This window comes from Hemibagrus wyckioides, linkage group LG15 (genome assembly GCF_019097595.1).
Source record: "Hemibagrus wyckioides isolate EC202008001 linkage group LG15, SWU_Hwy_1.0, whole genome shotgun sequence".
Taxonomy (NCBI): domain Eukaryota; kingdom Metazoa; phylum Chordata; class Actinopteri; order Siluriformes; family Bagridae; genus Hemibagrus; species Hemibagrus wyckioides.
Genome location: NC_080724.1, coordinates 2,303,664 through 2,326,812, shown reverse-complemented (window position 1 = coordinate 2,326,812; position 23,149 = coordinate 2,303,664). Strand labels below are relative to the sequence as shown.

The window sequence follows — 23,149 nt, the reverse complement described above, 5'->3', positions numbered from 1 at the left end:
TTAAATTGTATCTGTATGATTCACTGGCACATGATTGGCTGATCAGATAACTGCAGTTATAACTGTGCTCTCTCTGTGCAGGTTTGTCAGGACAGGAGCCGAGGCGATGGGTATTAAGCTTGGTTTGGAAAAGCCCGTTATCCAGACCTGCCTTGTCCAAACGGCTAAAATCTGATGACCATGTGATCAAATAAAACATCTGAACCACACCTTGCTTAAAGACTTCACATAACATTCCCAGAGCCACAGCATTTCCTTTTCCCTTATGAAACCCATTAGAGATTTGGGTTTAAAGACTAGATCCTGCTGATCTGCACCATTCCCTAGCAGTTCTACATGGAAATATTACATTTGTTGGGGAAGATACGATAATGTTAAATAGTCCTGCATTAAGGAAGGAAGGAAAAAAAAAAAAAAGACCTGCAGTTGTTTTTGTGGCAATGATGCATTCCCTTAATAATTGCCTCTCAATCCCCCCCCCAAGGGCAAAAGAGCATCTCTTGTGTTCTCCTTAACTTCTACTGCAGGGAGTGTGTAACCGACCTCATTCCTCCGTGTCCAATCAGAGCTTCATCTGCTCTCCCATGCACAGACCTGTTGCCAAGCACAGCAGAAGAGGCGACTGAAAGAAAAGGGTATAGAGTCAGCGCCCCACACAAAGCCTTTTCCATGAACACTAACGATCAAAGGGCTCAGTGACCCAGAAAATACGCAAACACACTTGTTCAATATCCTTAAAAAGGATGAATTGTGAGGTTTTCCAGCATGCTCAGTTTGCGAAATGAACTTTTCCACATCAGAATTATAACACAGCAGTCTGGATCAGCATTTGTGGACACTCGACTGGATCTCCCTGTTTACTTTTCCAGAAGCTTCACGCTGCTCATCCGAAGCGTGCGACGTGATTGGAAAGGAAGTTTGCACAATGGAATGTACACAGAAAATCCACTCGAGCTGAACTAACGTGCCGCTTACGTAATGGCTCTCCAGATCAGCTCTACTACAAGCATGGCAGGGGGAAATGTAAGGGATGAAAAGGGATGGATGTAGCCTTCTTCACAGACTCTGAATCAACACATTGGGAAGGTTATTACCCAGATTACTGGAATGAGATGGGAAGAGCTGTGTTAAGGAGCCAAAAATAAAATAGGCTTACACTAAAGGAATAAACCAATAATGAAAACGACAAAAGTCTTACTGCATTTGCTTTTCATTTCAAAACTTGCGGCATGATTTTAAACCCGATTTCTATCCAAAAAGGAACAAGCGCAAAGCATGTAATATTGGCACGCACACGAATAAAGTATCTATCCATCTGTCTATCCTAATAGCCATGAAAAAAACATCACAAAGTTTTGGCTACTTCATAGTTTTATTGTTTCTGTGAACATGGTGAGAGTGAAAAGTAGTAACAAAAACACAGTGTTACAGATGTGTAAAAACATACAAAAAACAAACACTTTACTTCATTTTAATTTTAAGCCCAACAAACTAACGGTTATGAAAAAAAAAAAAAACAACTAAAAAAGCAACCTATTCTACACATAAAATAAAATACAAAATAAAATAAAAATATGGGCCATTTTCCGTCCCCTAGCGTTGGTCCCCCAAAGCCGGATTTAGGAACGACGACTCCCCACCTCCGACTTCCCAGCATCGCTACTCTCGCTGGCATGCCTCTTCACCATATCCCGAGCAATACAGGTCACCTGCCCATCGGTCACGCTCAGCCCTGAACTGCCCAGGAAACAAAGTAGTGTTAGCCGTGTTAAGGAAAGAAAAAAATAAATAAATCATTTTGTGGATGATGAAAGCTTCTGACTTACTTCTGCTGGGCCTCTTCAGCCAGGGAGCCCATACCCGGCTGCTTCGCAAAGAAGAAGCTTGACCACCAGTGACCAGAGTCTTGCTTGGGCAGGCCTGGGAAGATAACAAGAATTGATGAGTACTAACCAGGTCTTTACAGTTCCAGATAGCTGCAACGTGTCTCTAAAGCCTCTGAAAAAACCATTGTGACGATGAAACATACCCGGGTGATGTGGAATAACCTCCCCGACGTATTCCGAACTGCCACACGAGCTGCTACTGGACGTAGAGCCAAGGCGCCCTGAGGGACAGACAGACAGACGGAGTCATGAGCGGCGTGATCTCAAAACCAAGAGTTTGCAGATCGTAGATCGAAGCTTTATATCAGGGGTTCTTACTTCGGTAATAGTCATGGGTGGCTACAAGAGATCCGCCAGCTGGGATTGCTGCCATGCTTCACACTTGTTCACACGTGGCAACCTAGAAGAGAATAAGATTAAATGATGATGATGATGATGAAGAACCCTTGAACAACAGCTGGATAGAACTTTCTACATGTAAACACTATAAAGAGTGGTATTTAAATGGCAGCACAGAACATGAAGACATTTTAATGATCGTGATACTTGGATTTTTTTGTTTGTTTGTTTTGTTAAATCAAACACTGTATTCAAGCCATGTCCAGAACTGAGCTGGTCAGTTTCTCAAAACAGCTGTTTCCACGGAACAAACCCACAAACAGTGTCTTGTTTTTACATGAAACAAAGAGTAAAAACTAAACAAGACCAAAACAATAATAATAATATCCTGGGCTATTTGCTCAGTAAAAGCTTGCTGCAAATGTGAAAAAGAAATGATTAAAACCAGGCCATGGACTTTTTCAGTAACTAACCTTTAGCTATGTGAGGGAAGATATATCGAGGGAATGGACATTTATAATGCAACTGCTTGAACTGAAATCTAGTATTTTTTACTTTTACATTAATCTGTTTTTACATTACATCTGTCTTTTGGTGATTTATTAGTAGAAAATCCTCTGCACGGAGATAGCTGGTATACAGAGAAAGAAAGAAAGAAAGAAAGAAAGAATGAATGAATGAAAGAAAACAAGACGCCTCGCGACTCCCATCCTCAGAGTTGACATCTCTGCAAGCGACACGCACAAGATTCGCCCCGAATCTCTCCCAAAAACTCACCTTCTAGTTTGTGCCGATGTTTTCTAGCACCCTGCGCAACTCAGTCGGAGGCTTTTGGGGGAGAGAACGCTAGGCGACGGGGCCCATTTGAAAAGGTTCGGGTGGCTAAAACCTCCACGGCAAGTAATAATACCGCAATGCTGTCTGAACTTCAGCTCACGGAGAGCGGCCTTTTATACAGCGCGGTGACGTCACTGGCCATGTAACCGGCCTTGCCTTCCGAAAACTGGCTCAAACCAGACTGGCCGCCTTGTCTGGCTTTGTTATTGTTCATGGAAAGTGAGTCAGGATGTTTATAGAAATATGAAAGGCAGAAAAGAGAAGTATTTGTCACCAGCGTAGTATTACTGTAATCTACATCAAACAATTTGACGGTTGTTTAGTATATAAAATGCTATAGTTATTTGTAACCTACATAACTCCAAGTTCGAACAACTCTTCCCTGGTGGTCTAGTGGTTAGGATTCGGCGCTCTCACCGCCGCGGCCCGGGTTCGATTCCCGGTCAGGGAACGTAAGATTTTCTTTGTTGACCTGATTCGAACATTTTGTGAGCTTTTTCGCAAAGCTTTACACACAATACGTTTCTAAAATCCTTCACTGTGTACACGTGGAGATGAAATGTACTCTAGTGTACACAGATCGGGCATAACATTATGACCACCTGCCTAATATTGGGTTGGTGTTGCCACAACAGCCCTGACCCGTCCTGCACTGTGTATTCTGACCCCTTTCTATCAGAACCAGCATTAACCTCTTCAGCAATTTGAGCAACAGTAGCTCGTCTGTTGGATCGGATCACACGGGCCAGTCTTCTCTCCCCACGTGCATCAGTGGGCCTTGACCGCCCATGACCCTGTCACCAGTTCAACACTGTTCCTTCTTTGGACCACTTTTGATAGATACTGACCACTGCAGACCGGGAACACGTTGGAACACGGGAAAATGTTGGCCTGAGAAATGTTTTATAGTAAATTTCTTATGCTAATAAGTACAATAGCAAGTTTTAGAAACCGGTCAATATTTCCTAATTCAAATCCAGCCTTTTCTAACGAAAGGCAAATATAATTTTATAACTGAATCCTTAGGAACTTTACTCTCCCAGTTCACCTGATGCCCAGTATACACTCTCAGAAAGAAAGGTACAACACTGTACCTTTTAAGTGACCATTGCTGGGGTGGTACCCTGAAGGGGACAATTTTGTACCTCTTAGCTGTACATTTATAACTTGTTTTGGAACATAATTGTACCTTAAGGACCTATTGTGCACTTTAAAGGTACCATTATATTTTTGATTCCCCTAGGAACGAAATTGTACCTCCGCTGTACCTTTTTTCTGACAGTGTACCTGAACTGTGCCTACTCTTGAATATTGATAGGGATGACTCCGAAGGTAAATGCCCAGTCACTCTCCTTTATAGTTTTATCGGCTGTTTTCCAGAAATATAATGTGAAAGAAGTGCTCCATTCACAACAGGAGCTTGTCATTAATTAACTAGTTATTTCAGGGTTATTTGGACATTAGCTGAATGATGGTACATTGATAAGGGATATTTCACAGAAGCCAAGCCTAACTTTAGAACAAGGACACAGTCCGGATGAAAGTTCATTCACATTTATGCTTAATGCACAAAATGTACCATGTAACTTCAGGCTAGAGATAAGGTCTGATAAATATCGTGTGAACAGGATATCAAATGCTAAAAAAAAAAAGATTGACCGTTTTATAAAAAATGAGACTTATGTGCAATTCCATATGCATACTTAATAAGACCAAAAAATCTGTTTATTGGATGATGGTGGAATGAAAATGTGAAGATGTTTTGCAAGACAAAGACTTCCTGTGTAATATCCTAAAAAGGAATTCATTCCTCACCAGGATTATGAATGAACATGTAAAATTTTACTTTTTTTTTTTTACCAGAACAATGGCATTTTGTTCCTTCACCAGAATAAACAAATGAATTATTTGATATAAAATTAGTCAGGAAACTGTTGGATATTCACCTCTGTTTGGACAACCTTACACAGAATTTTAAGCTTGAAGCCAGAGCCTTCAAGTTTGACATCTTACTGACCATTTTCCCTCTGGTTGTTAGTATCCCAGTGGTTTCTTTCTTTTCCAGGATATTTGTTGTATTGGTTATTCCCAATGCTTGTGTAATGGCTCCAATGTTCCCCCTTTTCCCAGCTTCAAAATCATTTGCATTTCTCACATAGACAGCTCTCTGCTCTTAATATTGGTCTATCCTTTTTAACAACAAATGCGGTTCATTCGCAGTGAAACCTCAGGGCTCAAACCAGTGCTATTAATCATTTAAACAATCCCTTTAACATGGCACTTTATTTCCAATATTTTTGACCCACTTGAAAATGTGTGGGGTCGAAACAAAATGGGTCAAGATGTTGCCTGGGAATATTTAGGAACTGAAAGATCATCTCATTTATCTTTCGATCTCAAACCCAGACGTCTTCGGTGTATAGCAAAATCAACAGAATTGGCCTTGACAGCAACAGGCTAGTTACAATTCTGCACCTCAGACAGGTGAGAAATCAAACCCTTCCCTCTTCCTCTCATGCTTCCTGTCTGATTTTTGTGCATTGCTTCCACCTAGAGGTTTGAGCACACGTCAGAACGACATCACGACTGTTCACACGAGGACCGTTACACGACACGCACACCACCACCACCACAGAGTAACAGTCACGATAAACCATATTTGAAGGAATGCTTTATTGATAAACAGAACATACACTGACATTAACATAAATGAGTAATCACACCAAATTCCTCCCAAGTAGCCCCTAGATCCTCTCGTTCTGTAAAGCTGAGCTACAATCTCAGATTTTAAAGCTATATTGTGCTCAGGCGCTCTACAACCGCTGGTACCATTCACACCTACGCAGCTTAAGGGATATATATCGTTTTTCTCGCTCGAAGTTATACACCTTTAAAAACTCATTGATACGTCATTGATGAATCTCAATACATCTGCTGTGTGTTACTGGCAGCGTAGCTGTACATATTTCTGTCATATAGATATAGTAAATCCCTCAGATTCTAGCTCAGTCTAGGATAATAATGTATAGCATATTACTGAAATCGTTGAACCTATTGACACCTTTAAAAAAAAATTATGAAATAATGCAAAATAATAATGATTAACAATTGACGCACATGCACACACAAAAAAAAAAAAGAAATGAAAAAGAGACTTGGCCAATGATTGGTTTTGAAATGCAAAGTGACTGTGCTAGCAAACAAATCAGACAAGTATGCAGTCTAATGTCAATTAAAAAACCCCACTGGTCTGAGTCAGTGTGTTCCACATCGGGGTAGTGCAGGATAAAGCAAGAGCTATATTCAAGAGCGATTTTTCTAACACAGTAATTAAGTGTGAGTGCGAGTTGGTGATATAGCTCTTCGTTTCAACAGCAGAAGGTCTTCGAAATGGCCTCGGTTTGCTGGCACAAAGCGCCGGAACAAAGCAAAAGGCGAGGCGTAAATAACGACGGAAACAAAAAAACGAGTCCGGTACTCCAGATCGACACGGGAAACCAAAAAAAAAAATAAAGAGGACAAGGGAATAAAAAGAGAGAAGAACCTTAACGCGGCTTGCTTTGCCCAGCAAAAAAAAAAACAACAAAAAAATCAACAAGAGTGATAGTGTAAGGCAGACAAAGGATTAGACATTCACCAGATGTACTGTAAAGCGTGGCTTCACGTTGTACTCGGAGTAAAAAAGTCCTCAAATTAATGAAGAGCAGCGTAGAAAACTGCAGCACGTTCTCAATGTGGGAGTATTTCAAACAGCAGCCCTCTCTCTCTCTCTCTCTCCAGGTTTCTGCTCCTTTCCCCTTTCTGATGAATGCTGCTTGGCAGTAAAGTTTAAATATAATTATTTGTAGTCTTTATACTTATATATAGACACATGTATATATATATATATATATATATATATATATATATATATATATATATATATATATATATATATATATATATACACGTTATGTAAAAACATTATGCAAAGCAGTGTAAAATACTTTCGAATACAAAATGGTTGGAACGTTATTATCTCTTTTGTTTTGTACAATTTTTTTTTTTGTGATGAGTCCGTGTCACGTAAGCTGTGGAGAGGTGAGACAAGCACATGCAAGGTTTAGGTGGAAAGAGGAGCTGGAGGAAGGAGAGAGAGAGGAAGAGAGAGAGAGAGAGAGAGAGAGAGAGAGAGAGAGGAAGAGGCTGATTGATAGAGAGATAGAGATGAAGAGAAGTGATGGTGGCTATAGCAGGTCAGGCTTCACTAAGAGATGAGATGAGTGTTCGTTTGGGAGTGTAGAGGCTCAGAACGGTGCGTTCTCCTGCACAGGGTTCGACTCGGTCGGAGACTGGAGGCCATTGCCGTTGCCGCTCCCTCCAACCACCTTAGACTGGAAACAGAGAACAAACACACAGAAAGGGGTTTAACAAACTCACCAATTAACCCAGGCAGCATGGTGGCTTAGTGGTTAGCACTAAGCCAACCACTGGAGGTGTTGCCTCACAGCAAGAAGGTCCTGGGTTTGAATCCCAGGTCTGTATGGAATAAAGCAGGCATAGAAAATGGATGGGCCAATTAAACCTTCAGATCCACACTGAAACACATGATTAAGGCTGAAACGGTACTGTACCGTACAGCAGGACCGCCGTATCATTTCCCGGTACATGGATTTGTATTTACGGTACATACAGAGTACAAATCTGCATTTGAAAGAACATACCTGATTGGTCCATGGCCACATGGGTAGCCATTAAAATGCAGTGCCTTTCTTTGTTTACAAATGGCCAGCCCAAATGGCTTCAACAAAATCAAAATTGTGAATGCTCCTCAATCGCTCAATGGTTTCACTCCAAGGTTTCGATGCATTTCAGGGTTTATGGATGGGTGGTCAAAAGAGATGGCCATTTGTAAGTTTTGCAGGGTTGAATTTCCATACAAATCTGCAAATGCTTCAAATCGTCAAAAACCCCTCGAAACTAGAACTAGATTTTCCAGAAGGAAAAAATGTGACGGGGGGTCAGAGGAAGTAAAATGCTGTTTTGGGACAAAATTGTCTCATGTTTCTGTCAGATCAAAGGCGACTACACACACCATGGTGCTATTCTGCTGTATATTTGTATAAACAAACAGTGTCTGTGTGCCTCTCTGTCGGGACACTGCTTGCAAGTGATAATGGTCAGGTTTCATGTTAGCTGTTAAAACAAAAGAGCAGGACCTTGTTTTTCCTCACTGACCATTTTCCAATGATATTTAATCTCATTTAACTGAGAAATGTTATGTAGAAGTAGTAGAGACAGCAAACACGGCTATATACGACGCCGAGCAGAGACTGTAACTCGGCTCAGATGTTTAAACATCTATGAGATGAGGGACGACGGTGCTGATGAAAGTGTCAGCAGGAGTTTACTTTTGAGGTTGTGAGCACTGGACGAACAAAACTCTGACACTGTATACACCGATCAGGTATAACATTATGACCACCTGCCTAATATCGTGTTGGTCCCACATTTTGCTGCCAAAGCAGCCCTGACCTGTCAAGGCATGGACTCCACTAGATCACTGAAGGTGTGCTGTGGTCTCTGGCACCAAGATGTTAGCAGCTGATCTTTTAATTTGTCAGATGGGGCCTCCATGGATACTTACAGGACTTTTGATAGATACTGACCACTGCAGACCGGGAACACCCCACAAGAGCTGCAGTTTTGGAGACGTCCTGATCCAGTGGTCTAGCCATCACAATTGGGCCCTTCGTCAAACTCAAAGTTCAGATCCTTATGTCCATTTCATCCATGTGAACGTTACTTTGACACGTACCACCTACCTAAGCATTGTTGCAGACCATGTACACTCTTTCATGGAAACGGTATTCCCTGATGGGTGTGGTCTCTTTCAGCAGGATAATGCGCCGTGCCACAAAGCAAAAATGGTTCAGGAACGGTTTGGTGACAACAACCAGTCTGAGGTGTTGACTCCGCCTCCAAATTCCCCAGATCTCAATCCAATCCAGCATCTGTGGGATGTTCTGGACAAACAAGTCTGATCCATGGAGACCCCACCTCACAACTTACAGGACTTAAAGGATCTGCTGCTAACATCTTGGTGCCAGATCCCACAGCACACCTTCAGGGATCTAGTGGAGTCCATGCCTTGATGGGTCAGGGCTGTTTTTACAGCAAAAGGGGGACCAACACAATATTAGGCACGTGGTCATAATGTTATGGCTGGTCAGTGTCTATACACTGCACACACACAAGCTTACCTTTAGATTTCCAACTTTGTCCTCAAATGATTTGAAAGTTGTTGAGTTCCTGTTGAAAATACAGTATTCAGATGTTATTGCTCAATCTGACAGAGGTGGAAATCTTATAATAAGTATAAGAGTATAATTAAAAATGGAAAAACAGTTGCTGTTTGCTAATACACATGTACACAGAAAAAGTTACAACATCTGCAGACATCTCTTGGGTATAGAAAGCATTATAAGCATAATATTTAACATAATATTTAATATAATATAATATTTAAGTTAGAACCGATTGTTTTTCTTTCATAGGCATGCTGCTCTGTAAAATGAACTGAACTTCATTAGCACAGAGTTGTGAGAGCAAACGGCAATGGTTAGGGAATACTAAAAATCTGCCTGAAATACTTTACCTCATAGCTGGCATACTTATCGAATGGCGAATGGAGTAGTTGCTACTTTGAAAGCATTAAAAGGAGACAAGATGAGCCAGGGTTAGCGAGCGAGCAAGATCATTCAGAATGAAAGAAGCAAAACAAAACACACCGGCACCTGACTCTAAATCTGCCATCAAACCTCATATCCAAGCGTGATCACATCTGTGCTGTGCTGATCCACTGGGATTATATCCATCATACAGAGGCAGGCATCTGGAGATATTACTATTCATTATCACTGTCCATCCATCCATCCATCCATCCCAGAATGAGTCTCCAGTATCAGTAATAAAGTGAGAAGTAGTGAAATATAGAGTCTGGTGCTGGAACCCTGACTGTTATCTGTACAGCTGTCTAGATTTCCACTACGTTTATAGTGACGATGTGACGTTCTTTAATGAATGAGAAAATAAGTATTGCGGTGGTATAAGAGGAATAGAACACTTCATTTCAGGAAAATAACTGACTCTGACACACATCACATGCACCCTGACTGCTTTACCTTCAACTAGAATTCCTGACATTTGCACATCACCACCATTTATTATCTCTCAATCAAAGCTCTAATCAATCTTACCCAAAGGAGTTAGAGAAAGGCAGCGCTCTGCGGGCCAATCAGGTGCAGCAATTAAAAGGAAAAGGGAAACACACAACCAATCAGGGAGAGCATTGGGCGTCAGGCAAGAGCAAGGCAAGCGGGGAAAACAAACAAACAAAATAAAACAGCAGGTATAAACATATACAAAATATGACATATAATCCATTATTAGGGAGATTATAACAAAAATGTGTTACAGTAGATCAGTTAGCAACTTCCATCCAGTATCTTACAATACGTTTATTGTTAAATAATAGCAGGAGTGTTTATTAACAGTGAAACTGTAGTGAACATTGATATGAAACGAACACACAGTGATGGAACATGCAGAAACAAAATGACTTGTATTAATATTCCATGCAATATGTTGTGAAAATGCTTGTTCATCTTCGGTAAGCGGTTTATCCTGCGACTCTTGATCCCGAGCCTATCCAGGGAACACTGGGAACACATCCTGCCAAGCTATGGGTTAACCCGTAAGAGGCCCGAGTGGACAAGAAGAAAATTAGGATATAAAATTTTGGTGCTATAAAAGGAGCAACGCCTCCCACGGCACCACTCTGCCTCCCTCTTCAGATTATAGCTATAATAATGTTGATTTCAGGCTTCTGTTTATATTGTCGCCTTGAAATGAGCCTCACCATCAGCCATCTAGTCATGCAGTCTCGTGAGCTGGAAAGGGTGGAGTTAAGGTTTTCAATGTAATTGGAAAAGAATGACAAAATGACATCCTGCTCCAGTGGAATCAAAAAACTTTAAGACACCCTTAATCAGAGCGACTTCTGTCCTTGCTCAGGGATCCAGCTCAGTGTACGTGAGATTCGAACTCACAACCTTCTGGATCGATAACCACCAAGCTACCGCACCCCCCATTAACCACTGGGGTGTAGTGCAGTACACTAGACAGTACAGCTGAAGCTCCAGGCTAAATTCCTTCGTCTTTCATGCAGTCAGGCCTTTAAGGAGACAAAAACCCAGACATCTACCTAATCTACCTCTTCATCATGTTGACTTAATTGTATTAGCATTAGGGGTGGGGATGAAGTTCTGAGAGTGCATTCTAAACCCTTAGACACATATTTAATCGAGTGGCATGGATCATGGAGATTAGTCATAGATTCATGTCCAGAAACAAGGTGTAAACATCGGAGCAAAACATTTTTCGTGCAAGTTCCATGGTGGTGTTTTTGGTGGCTCCATTTAAAGAAATTGACCGCACTGCTGCACGGAATAAACCAGAAACAAAGCACGGAAGTTCCAGAGCCACGGAAAAAACCTTGGCACTGTGAAGGGAAGCGGGCATGAAGAGAGAGGAAGCGCTGATGGATTGCGGGATCGTGCAGCGACAAAGAAGATGAGCGGGACAAACGCAGAAAAACACGAACAAGCTAAGACGGAACATTACCTCATGTCTCCTAGTTTTCTACTGATAGCAGAGCCCACGGTGGAGAAGGCTGCTGAGGTCTTCTGTCCTGCCTGAGACAGTGTTTCCTGAGTCTTCTTGTACCTGTGAGAGGAAAAACAGAAGGGAACAGTAGTCAAAGATGGAGGTTGAGAAGAAGCAAGGGCAAAAGTAGAATGTGAGCTATTTATATATGTCAATGAAGAAGCGTGTTAAGTGCACTGGGGAAACTGCACACACCCTCAGAAAGCAGACCTAAACCCATACACCCAACATTATTAACACCTTGAAAACTGATGCAGCTTCCAGTATAACCCCCCGGCTGCACAGTTTTGAGGCAAGAAAAAAAAGCCGAAACCCAGTAAGCAGCATGATGCAGCGATTCTAACTCTCTTCACTACATCGAGAGAGGACGACAAAGGAAACACTACTGCAATGGGGGGGGGGGGGAGCAGAAAGGATGAAAACAAAACATTGGAAAAAAAAAAAAAACTCACACTTCAGAGTTGGCAATGTCATCCAGAGTGGCAGAGGCTGAAAGATATCTACAAATAAACAGGGTGAATATGTTCATATTTCCAATCTCATAGACACTGTATCTGGGTGGTTAGGACATGCGTGAAGAAAACAGCATTAGGACAAACAAACAGAGAACCACTTCCTTCCAAAGACAAAGCATTCAATCATATATATATATATATATATAGACCCAATGCACTGCACTCTCATATACAACATCACTTGCTAGAACTACTGATATAATCCTATCTATAAATGAGGACGATTCAGACAAAGCAGAAAAAGCTAGGTATAGTTTTTGCGAATGGAATTCTTCCCTCTGATTGGACGAGACATCGGTCACTCAGGATCTCCAGGAAGTCCAGCAGTAGCTGCAGCAGTAGAAAGTGGATTGGTGTGTGTATGAACACAGCTCTGCTCTTATAGCGCTCCTTACATCCTTTAATCTGGAACAGTTTGCTCTTCCAAACATACCTGGTGTGTTTTTAGAGATCGCAGACTAATCTTTACTCCATGATACGCTATCAGTATCTCCAACATCACACCATATGAACGTCCTTCCTCACAGTAGAGCTGAATGAACTCCATTTTCTTAGAAATATAAATATATATGTTTGTTATTGTCTTTAAAAGATTTAAAAGTTGCACTATTGAAAAGAAAATGGTTTAAAGTGAAGGCAGAACTCCACACATGTACAAGAAATACAGTTAGATGCACAATTTCGTACTTCCTGAGTAACAGATGTCTCGTCCAATCAGAGGGAAGAATTCCATTCAGAAACTATACCTACCTTTTCCTGGTGTCAGTATTTCGGGAATCTCGTGTGATTTACACTCTTTACATATCTAAAGTCATTTATTTGTATTCTTGGGTTTTAAAGTTGAGGTGAAATACATAAATATCTGTGCTACATTCTAGATAGTGAATGTAGTAAAAATGTAAGCATAGTACACATCGTTTCCACGGAAACCTGAAGCGAAGCCGAAGCAAAACTTTGTCCGAAAACTTCGTGTGTCCATGAAGAGCAATCCATGGACTATCATCAAAGTTTACAAAGAAGCAATTGGAGCATTTTTTTAAATTGCTTTCTTAAATATTAAGTTAGCTTTAAAAAATTGCTCAGTACCACCAGAAAAGTGCAAGCTCCAGCAGGAAAATGGATTAAATGCAGCAAACTAGCTACCTGAGGCAGTTTGTTTACAAATAAAATTCTTTTAGTTTCTACTTCTGTCGCCGTGAACCAAAGTCAGATGTTCCATGTAGGCAGAATTCAGCCTTATTTTACTACTTAGAGACTTTCTCTGGTTAGCAGACCAACCTGGTACAATTCTGAGAAAAACAAGTACACCATACTAACCTTTACTATCACTGAGACTAATAATGAAGTGTGTGTAAGATGTTTGGTGTTCTGGAGCACTCAGGAATGTGTCTACATCATACCAAGAAGGAAGGACCTCTGCCATGACCTCAGAGATACAATTACCCATCTGAGAAGGGTTATAAAACTCCAAACATTCCCATTCTACAGCGAGAAGGATTATTTACAAAAACTTACGTTGTTTAAGACATTTTGCCAATTTTCGCAGGACGAGGTGTTCCAAGACATTACATCCAGGGTCAAACAGTTGAATGCCTAGAGATACACTTATATTGCCAAAAGTTTTGGGACGTCTGCCTTTACATGCACATGAATGTAATATGGAGTTGTCCCGCCCCTTGCAGCTATAACAGCTTCAACTCTTCTGGGAAGGCTTTCCACAAGGTTTAGGAGTGTGTTTATGGGAATTTTTGACCGTTCCTCTAGAAGCGCATTTGTGAGGTCAGGCACTGATGTTGGACGAGAAGGTCTGGCTCACAGTCTCCACTCTAATTCATCCCAAAGGTGTTCTGTAGGGTTGAGGTCAGGATTTTATGGCCCTCAATCTCTGGTTCTCCTCTGTCTTTGTAAGCTGAAGCATTAAGAATTCCTTTCACTGGACCTAAGGGGCCGAGCCCAACCCCTGAATTCAGTGAGTCGGAGGGGTGTCCCAAAACCTTTGGCAATATAGTGTATATAGAAAAACCCAAAAGTTCTGGAACAATATACTTTGGACTGATGAGACCAAGGTGGAGATGGTCATTGTGCACAGCGCCAAAAAACACCTCACACCATCTGTTAGACATGGTTGTGGTAGTGAGGTGATAATTTGGATGTGTTTTGCAGCAACAGGACCTGCAGTCATCGACACACTATGAACTACCAGAATATCCTTGAGCCAAATGTCAGGCCATCTGTCCAGCAGCTTACGCTGGAAAGAAATTGGGTCAAGACAATGATCTCAAGCGAATAAACATCTCTATGGCTAAAGAAGATAAGTGATGAGAATGGTCAAGGCCAAACCTCAACCACGTTCAGGTGATTATTATAAAATAAAATAAAACCAAAATTGAAGGAATGAATTTATTCCGTTTCCTATGACTGTATTATTTGAGAAGCGATCCAAAGTGTTCCCACAGGACATAAAACAAAGAGCAAACAGTCTGCTAGAGAGAAGAAAGTGTTCTATGAAACACACACCCGCTACCTAGACAATAATTACAGCAACTCTCCCTGAGACAAATCTATACCAACACAACCGGAAGCTTCAGAAAGCTAAAAAATAATGACTGGAAGCCGTTTGCAAATTATTTGCAAATTATAACCCAAAGCCGTAAATCAAAATGGCCCCTTTATCTTAGAAGATAAACTAGTTATTATTTATATTTCTATCACATGTAACACAGTTCTGTTGACAGCAGAGTGAATCCCACATTCTGCACTCATCTGTTCACTACACAGCAGGTCTGTTCATGTTTTTAGAACCAGTCCAAAATTCTACTAGAAAAACAAGCAATAAAAACATACTGAAGCTTATATAGGCAACATTCATGTCTTTAAACCTGGAGAGTGGGTTTGTGAGTTCTGACTGAATTTAAAGCTAATTGTATGATTCAATAATTATATGCAATATATCTGGATCACTTGTAAATGGTCAGTTTAACACACGTGGGCCAAATTGTGATGGCTAGACCACTGGATCAGAGCATCTTCAAAACTGCAGCTCCTGTGGGGTGTTCCCGGTCTGCAGTGCTCAGTATCTATCAAAAGTGGCCCAATGAAGGAACAGCAGTGAACCGGTGACAGGGTCATGGGCGGCCAAGGCTCATTGATGCACGTGGGGAGCGGATGGCTAACCAGTGTGGTTCGATCGAACAGACAAGCCACTGTTGCTCAAATTGCTGAAGAAGTTAGTTAATGCTGGTTCTGATAGAAAGGGGTCAGAACACACAGTGCAGGACAGGTCAGGGCTGTTTTGGCAGCACCAACACAATATTAGGCAGTTGGTCATAAATGTTACGCATGATCGGTGTATCATATACATAAATCTACAGATACGGGTCAAGAACTTCAGATAACATTCACATCAAACATCAGAAGAGGGGAAATGTCAGTGAGGTCAGGGATGTGGTTGTTGGTGCTAGTCGGGCTGTTGGTTTGAGTATTTCATCATCTCTAAGGAATTTCATCACAGTCTTTAGAGTTTACATTAAATGATATGAAATCCAATAAAAGTCCAGGGAGCAGCAGCTACACAAGCAGAAATACCTAACTGATGACAGAGCTCAGATTGATTAAGTTAAGTAGTCTTTATTCGTCACAAATCCAGTCTTTCTTCACATATCTCATCCTTGGAGAGAACAGGGTCAGCCATGATGCAGCACCCCCAGAGCAGAGCGGGTCAATGGCCTTGCTCAAGGGTCCAACAGTGGCAGCTTGGCAATGCTGGGGCTTGAACCCTGATCTTCCGATCAACAACCCAGAGCCTTAATCACTTGACCTACCACTGGCCCCATAGCTGACAGACAGGTGAGGGGAACTCGAATAATCACTCTTTACAACCATGTTGAGCAGAAAAGCATCTCAGAATGCACAACACACGATACCGTGAGGTGGATGTGCTACAACAGCAGAGAAAAGATCAGGCCTCTGAATTGATCATGATCACGAAACCTGGATATTTGCATGAACGGACAGATGTCAGAGGCATGGTGGCTTAGTGGTTAGCACGACTGTCACACATCTTCAGGGTTAGGGGTTCGATTCCCTGTGTGCCAAAGGTGGCAAAGACATGTGCTGAAGGCTGATTAACATCTTTAACTTGTCCATGGTGTGTGAGGGTGTTCCATGCTGGTGTTCAGGTTCTCTGTGACAGAGTGTACAAGTATAAGCGCTATAGAAAACGGATGGATGAGCAGGTGTGCAGCTGTTCCTATTAAAGTGGCCATAGAATGTATACACACAAAAAAAGAGACCAATCTTTAAAAAATTTACTGAAAATGCTAAAACATCCTTACAGATAAAAAAAAATAATATTAAAATATATATATATATATTTGTGGTCTTACATAAGGATGTCTTATCATTTATGAAGACTTAAAAATAAATAAATAAATAAATAAATAAATAAAACATGGTCATAATGATGTTTAAAAAATGCGTAATGATCTGTATGTTCGTTTAATCCGTGTCAGTCTGTTGACTAAAACATTATAGGAATATATTACGCTATAATTAGCATAATTAACATCACTACTGTTCATATTAATATAATACTTTTGAATATTTGTGTTATGTTTCATGACATGATTATACGTCAGTGGTTGCAAAGCTCATGAGACAACAGGAGATCAGAAAGCTGGAACTGCCCCAAAAGCATGAACAAAAAAACATTTCGATCTACAAAAAAAAATGGAGAAATTAAGCAGAGGAGTAAAAAATATCTGAGGCAGACAAGCAAGTCAGTGTTCCAGACACCCACTATTACAGAGGAGAGAATAGAACAGGACACAAAGCTTTTGTCTCGCACAAATGTGGAAGCTTTCGTAATCCACCGTCACTATCACTGCGTATAAAGACGCCATACAGAGCACGTGACGAGGACAGAGTGAAAGCTTTGAAATTACAGAGATAAAACTATTGACCTCTCCTGATCACCTTAACCTTCACCACGGAAAGATAAAAACTAAAAAGTAACACACTGCAAAGCATTAAAGTGCTGAAAAACACTCATTACAGGGCTTTCAGATGTTAAACATGATCAGGGGCTATTTTGTTATTTAACTGATTTACAGCTACACTATATTGCCAAAAGTTTTGGGACGTCTGCCTCAACATACACATGAACGTAATATGGAGTTGTCCCGCCCTTTGCAGCTATAACAGCTTCAACTCTTCTGGGAAGGCTTTCCACAAGGTTTAGGAGTGTGTTTATGGGAATTTTTGACCATTCCTCTAGAAGACCATTTGTGAGGTCAGGCACTGATGTTGGACGAGAAGGTCTTCGATCTAATTCATCCCGAAGGTGTTCTATGGGGTTGAGGTCAGGACTCTGTGCAGGTCAGTCAAGTTCCTCCACACCAAACTCACTCATCCATGTCTTTATGGACCTTGTTTTGGTCACGTGCGTACAGTCATGTTGAAACAGGAAGGGGTCATCCCCAAACTGTTATGAAATTGTCCAAAATGTCCTGGTATGAAGCTGAAGCATTAAGAGTTCCTTTCACTGGAACTAAGAGGCCGAGAACAACCCCTGAATTCAATGATCTGGAGGTGTGTCCCAAAACTTTTGGCAACATAGTGTATTTCCTAGAATAAAAAAGGCAGACGTGTCAGTTCCAGCATGCTGCACAGTGCAGGCCAGGATCACACACCGATAAGAGGAACATGAACAAACACAGCGAACATGCCGACACAGGCAGTGACTCACAGCTCATATCCTGCAATCTTCTCGTTCCACTGGCTAAGTTTCTCACTGGTTCTCACATAGCTAACAAACACACACGGGTTATGGGCTGTCTCAAAATCTGTGACTGTTAAAAATTCGTATTGTTTGTAGATGTCTGGTGGATTCAGCAGTGAGGAAATGTGCTTCACGGTGGCGCAGCGTTGTCATTCCGTTCATTTCAATTCAATTTATTTGTATAGTGCTTTTAACAATGGACATTGTCTCAAAGCAGCTTTACAGAAACAGAGAACAATCACCATTTTTAACTTAGTAATAAACCGTGCATCATGTTTCTGTTAACCATTTATAGTTAAATACTACACCACTACAGTTTATATTTATATCATCAATGAAATGAGTTACTCCTATTACTTATGTTATAAAAGCTCTAAACAATCCCAACCCTCACCACTCTCTCTCTCCCTTTCTCTCTCTCTCTTTCCATTTCTCTCACTCTCTAGTTCTCCTCCTCCTCCTCTCCTATATATCTTGATCTCCTCTCCATCTCTCTGTATCTTTCTCTCTCCGTATCTCTCCTCTTCATTGCTCTCTGTCTCTCTCTCCTCTCCATCTCTCTTTCACTCTCCGCTCCACCTCTCCATCACTCACTCGCTCTCTCTCTCTCTCTCTCTTTCTCCTCTAAATCGCTCTCTCATCTCCATCACTCTGTCTTTCTCTCTCTCTTCTCTCCATCACTCTCTGTATCTCTCTCTCTCCTCTCTATGTCTCTCTCTCTCTATCACACTCTCTGTCTGTCTCTCTCCTCCCTATGTCTCTCTCTCTCTCTCCTCTTCATTGTTCTGTCTCTCTATTTCACTCTCCTCTCCATCGCTCTCTGTCTCACTCTTTCCTCTCAATCTGTCTCTCTCTCAAGAGCTCCTCTCCATCTCTCTCTCTACCACAAAGACCACAGCTTGCCATGTTACTGAGAAAGTACAAACCCCTCTGTCGGCCAAAAAGTTACTGACTCTTACAGAGTGCTGAGACTCCTTACATAATGTGATAATAAATTGCTCCTAAAAGAAAAAGAATTATGTGTACTTTAGACACACATGGCGACCTCATTGCCAGTCTCGACCTTGGTACTGAGTAATTTAGTAAGGAAATAAATAATTTAAAAAAAGAGTCACAGCTATGGTCGAATAATGGCTGACTCACTCCTGACTCATGCGGCACTGCTGCCTTTTCAGCTGATCAAACTAAAGCACTCAAAGCTTTTATCTATAAGGACAGGAGACTAGGTCTTAATGTGCCAGTTACAAAGAGATTTTGGACATCACAGAGCGAGAAAAGAATAGAGAGAGGCGAGCGCTGTAAGCTGTAGAGAGATTACCTTATAGAGGTTCAAAGAAGAGGAACCGACCTGTCATGAAGTCTTTGTCAAAATTTCATATATTTAAGTGGAAGTGGTGAAAGAGCAGGGGATCTACTCACGCGTTCGAGGTCTGCACGTCCTGCCAGCCTTTGGTGATGTTCTGTTTGAGTTCGCTCAGAGGGCTGAGACCAAGTTTGCGCTTCAGTTCGGACGCGTGGCGCTCTTTGGCCATGAGTACCTGCCGCAGAGTCTGAATCTCCTCCTCCACCTGACGGGATGGACAGAAAATGATCCATTTAACAAAAATAGCTTGACTTAAAAATGAGTGGATGTGGTACACAGGTTGTTGTGATGGTGTGTACCTTGGTGAGTTCAGTCTTTAGTTCTTCTGCCTCTTCCTCTGTTAGTCCTGGAGGAAGTGTTACTGGACTCCCAGCAGACGCACCAATCTCTGCTGGCATGTCTGATAGAGAGCCTGAGCCAAGGCCTTTATTTGGAGAGTTCAGATTGATGTCTGTGTGTGTGTGTGTGTGTGTGTGTGTGTGTTTGAGAAAGAGAGAAAGAAAAAGTGAGACAACTTTGAAACATATTTCAGATTCTAAATACAGATAAAAACAGCAAAATGTCCCCAAAAAGTCTCCATACAGAAAGATTATAATATTTCATAATGCCTTTGACAAAAAATAAATAATAATAATAAAATGCCAACTCCAAATGTTCTAACACACACAGGTCATCATGAGCAGGAGAGACAACTCATGTGTAGAGATAGTATGTATGGAGACTTTGGGGACACACTGTACCATGATTTTTCTGTATACAAACACACACCCCCCCAACACACACACACACACACACTGTTGAACAAATCCAATCAGGCGAACATCTTCAAGCTTGCGACACCGAGCCAGTTATTTTGTTTAATAATTATTGCCCAGTACCCCTGCCCTCGCCCGTTCACTGACACTATTTATTTTCTCCTCAGAATTTCATACATGTAGAAAAATGTGGTCTTTCTCACTGGTATGACATAAATGGCATTTACTCACTAAGCCGCAGCTCTCTTTTTTTGCTCATAAAGTGTACCCACAATCTCCAGTCGTGAACACAATGACCCCATTCAGCTGGACCCGAGGCGGGTGTAAGCTGAGATCAGTGTCATAGCACTACGGTGTTGTTTTTTTCCAGCAGTGCTGTGTGTCCATTCAGGAGCAGAAGCTAGTGCTCACATATTCCTTTACTGCTTATTCATTATATCTACATTTACATTTCATTTATCAGATGCTCTCATCCAGAGCGACTTACAATTAGTCTTATTTTTATACAACTGAGCAATTGAGTGTTAAGAGCCTTGCTCAGGGGCCCAGCAGTGGCAGCCTGTCGAACCTGGGATTCGAACCGATGACCTTCTGATCAGTAATCCATCTAAACACCAAAACAGGATCTTACTCACTGTAAGGTCGCTAATGCTTTTCTTTTGTGTGCATCCATTTTTGGATTTGGATGTTGGATAGATAGTTAGTTATTTAGAAAGAAAGAAAGAAAGAAAGAAAGAAGTTAGAAGGAATGAAAGTCATAAAGAAAAGGAAAGAAAGAAGGAAGGAATGGAAAGAAAGAAAGAAAGAAAGAAAGAAAGAAAGAAAGAACTTTTATATTATTTTTAGGTTGCACTAACACAGTACATGCAATCATCGGCCAGAAAATGACTGACAGCATTACTTGCCACACCCTCAACCAACACCCACCAATCCAAATGCACGTTCAAAATTTCCTCTTATTGCTGTTTTATTGTCCAAGTACTAACTCCACATACATACAAAACAAGCTAAGCTAAAATAAACAACATTTTTTAAGTGAAGTCATCTTTATTTGTTGAACTCTCTCTTCATATACCCCATCCATGGAAGGTTGAGGGGTCAGAGCTCAGGGTCAGCTATGATACAGCGTCCCTGGAGCAGGGTGGGTTAGGGGCCTTGCTCAAGGGCCCAGTGGTGGCATCTTGGGAGTGGTGGGGCTTGAACCCTGATTTTCCGGTCAACGACCTAGAGCTTTGACCACTGGCTATAATTATTGTTATATTGATATTTTGTGTATATCCTCAGATAAAGATCATCGCCCCAGCTCACAGTGAGACTTGTATATATATATCTGTGGAGTAACACGATAGCCAATCCTAACCCCTGCCCTGTCCTTTTATGATCGGGTACTGCCCATTAGAAGAAGAAAATCATTAGAAGAAGAGAATGACACGTTGTCTGGTTAGAGTAAATAAAGGAAATCACACCCAAGCAGTACTATCTGACCCGGTCCAGAGCAACCGAGTGTTTTGGTTCTGTTTACCTTGACTGGCGGAATCCATGGCGTCGGAGCAGCAAATTAAAAAGAAAAGGAGACCGTGCCCGTAAAACGAGTCTAAGACAACTGCTTGTTGATGGAGTTTATCGTATTAAAACTAAATGTGTTCGATCGAATAGCTAATCCTCTATCGTCGCTAACATTCGAAAACAGAAATCCAATAACAAAAGTCACCACTAGCAGCAGCCGTAAGCAGCCAGCTCAGCTCAGGGACTATTCCCTCTGTTCCGACGCACACTGATGACGTGTGCTGTATTTTTTTTCCTCCCCCAATAACAACCCAAAAAAATATTTCTTTTGGGGTTTTTTTTTTTTGCAACAAATACACGTGTACAGGGGGGCTAAAAGAGTATTAGACACACGCACCGATCACCAGTCAGCAACAGGTGACGTGAATAACGTGAATTGATTATATCGTTTAGAGTGGCACCTGTGAACGGGTGGGATATATTGGGCAGCACGTGAGCAGGCAGCTTCTTGCTTGTTGTTGATGTGTTAGAAGCAGGGGGCAGGAAAAATGGGTAAGTGTAAGGACCTGAGCGAGTTTGTCAAGGGAAAGATTGTGATGGCTAGACGACTGGGTCAGAGCATCTCCAAAACTGCAGCCTTTGTGGGGTGTTCCCGGTCTGCAGTGGTCAGTATCTATCAAAAGTGGTCCAAGGAAGGAGCAGTGGTGAACCGGAGACAGGGCCATGGACGGCCGAGGCTCATCGACGCACGTGGGGAACAACAACTAGCCCAACTGGTCCAAGTCCACAGAAGAGCTACTGTAGCACATATTGCTGAAAAGGTCAATGCTGGTTCTGATAGAAAAGTGTCAGAATACACAGTGCATCGTAGCTTGCTACGGATGGGGCTGCGCAGACGCAGACCTCTCAGAGTGCCCAAGCTGACCCCAGTGCACCGTGAAAAGCGCTTGCAATGGGCACGAGAGCATCAGAACTGGACCATGGAGCAATGGAAGAAGGTGGCGTGGTCTAATGTATCGTGCTTCCTTTTACATCATGTGGATGGCCGGGTGCGCGTGCATCGCTTACCTGTGGCGGAGATGGCACCAGGATGTACTCCGGAAAGTAGCCAAGCAGACGGAGGCAGTGTGATGATCTGGACAATGTTCTGCTGGGAATCCTTGGGTCCTGGCATTCACGTGGACGTTACTTTGACACCCACCACCTACCTGAATATTATTACAGAGCATGTACATCCTTTCATGAAAATGGTATTTCCTGAAGGGAGTGGTTTCTTTCAGCAAGATAACGCGCCGTGCCACACTGCAGAAATGGTGCAGGAATGGTTTAAGGATCATGAGAAAGAGTTCAAGGCGTTGACCTGGCCTCCAAATTCCCCGGACCTCAATCCAATCGAGCATCTGTGGGATGCGCTGGACAAACAAGTCCGAACCATGAAGGCCCCACCTCGCAACTTGGAGGAT

The 23,149-nt window shown here is 41.8% G+C and overlaps 2 protein-coding genes and 1 non-coding gene across 10 annotated transcripts; 1 reads left to right on the top strand and 2 right to left on the bottom strand.

The window, feature by feature from the left end:
- Positions 1 to 1,353: 1,353 nt before the first annotated feature.
- Positions 1,354 to 3,161, bottom strand: ppdpfb (pancreatic progenitor cell differentiation and proliferation factor b). The gene is made up of 5 exons (XM_058410851.1): positions 3,003 to 3,161; positions 2,205 to 2,286; positions 2,030 to 2,107; positions 1,827 to 1,920; positions 1,354 to 1,737 (listed from the first exon to the last, which is right to left on the bottom strand). Exons 2-5 carry the CDS (start codon positions 2,257 to 2,259, stop codon positions 1,620 to 1,622), a joined length of 345 nt encoding a protein of 114 aa, XP_058266834.1. The 5' UTR covers positions 2,260 to 2,286; positions 3,003 to 3,161; the 3' UTR covers positions 1,354 to 1,619.
- Positions 3,162 to 3,441: 280 nt separating this feature from the next.
- On the top strand, positions 3,442 to 3,513 carry trnae-cuc (transfer RNA glutamic acid (anticodon CUC)). The gene has a single exon. It is a non-coding gene; the product is annotated as a tRNA-Glu (tRNA).
- Positions 3,514 to 5,716: 2,203 nt separating this feature from the next.
- tpd52l2b (tpd52 like 2b) lies at positions 5,717 to 21,941 on the bottom strand. 8 transcript variants are annotated; one of them, XM_058409325.1, is made up of 9 exons: positions 21,703 to 21,941; positions 19,725 to 19,876; positions 19,482 to 19,630; positions 12,221 to 12,268; positions 11,727 to 11,828; positions 10,301 to 10,327; positions 9,700 to 9,744; positions 9,305 to 9,353; positions 5,717 to 7,435 (listed from the first exon to the last, which is right to left on the bottom strand). In XM_058409325.1, exons 1-9 carry the CDS (start codon positions 21,719 to 21,721, stop codon positions 7,349 to 7,351), a joined length of 678 nt encoding a protein of 225 aa, XP_058265308.1. In that variant the 5' UTR covers positions 21,722 to 21,941; the 3' UTR covers positions 5,717 to 7,348. The 8 variants fall into 8 exon arrangements, with proteins under 8 accessions (XP_058265308.1, XP_058265309.1, XP_058265310.1 ...); XM_058409326.1 differs by having other exon boundaries at positions 9,700 to 9,741; XM_058409327.1 differs by lacking the exon at positions 10,301 to 10,327 and having other exon boundaries at positions 9,700 to 9,741.
- Positions 21,942 to 23,149: the final 1,208 nt, after the last annotated feature.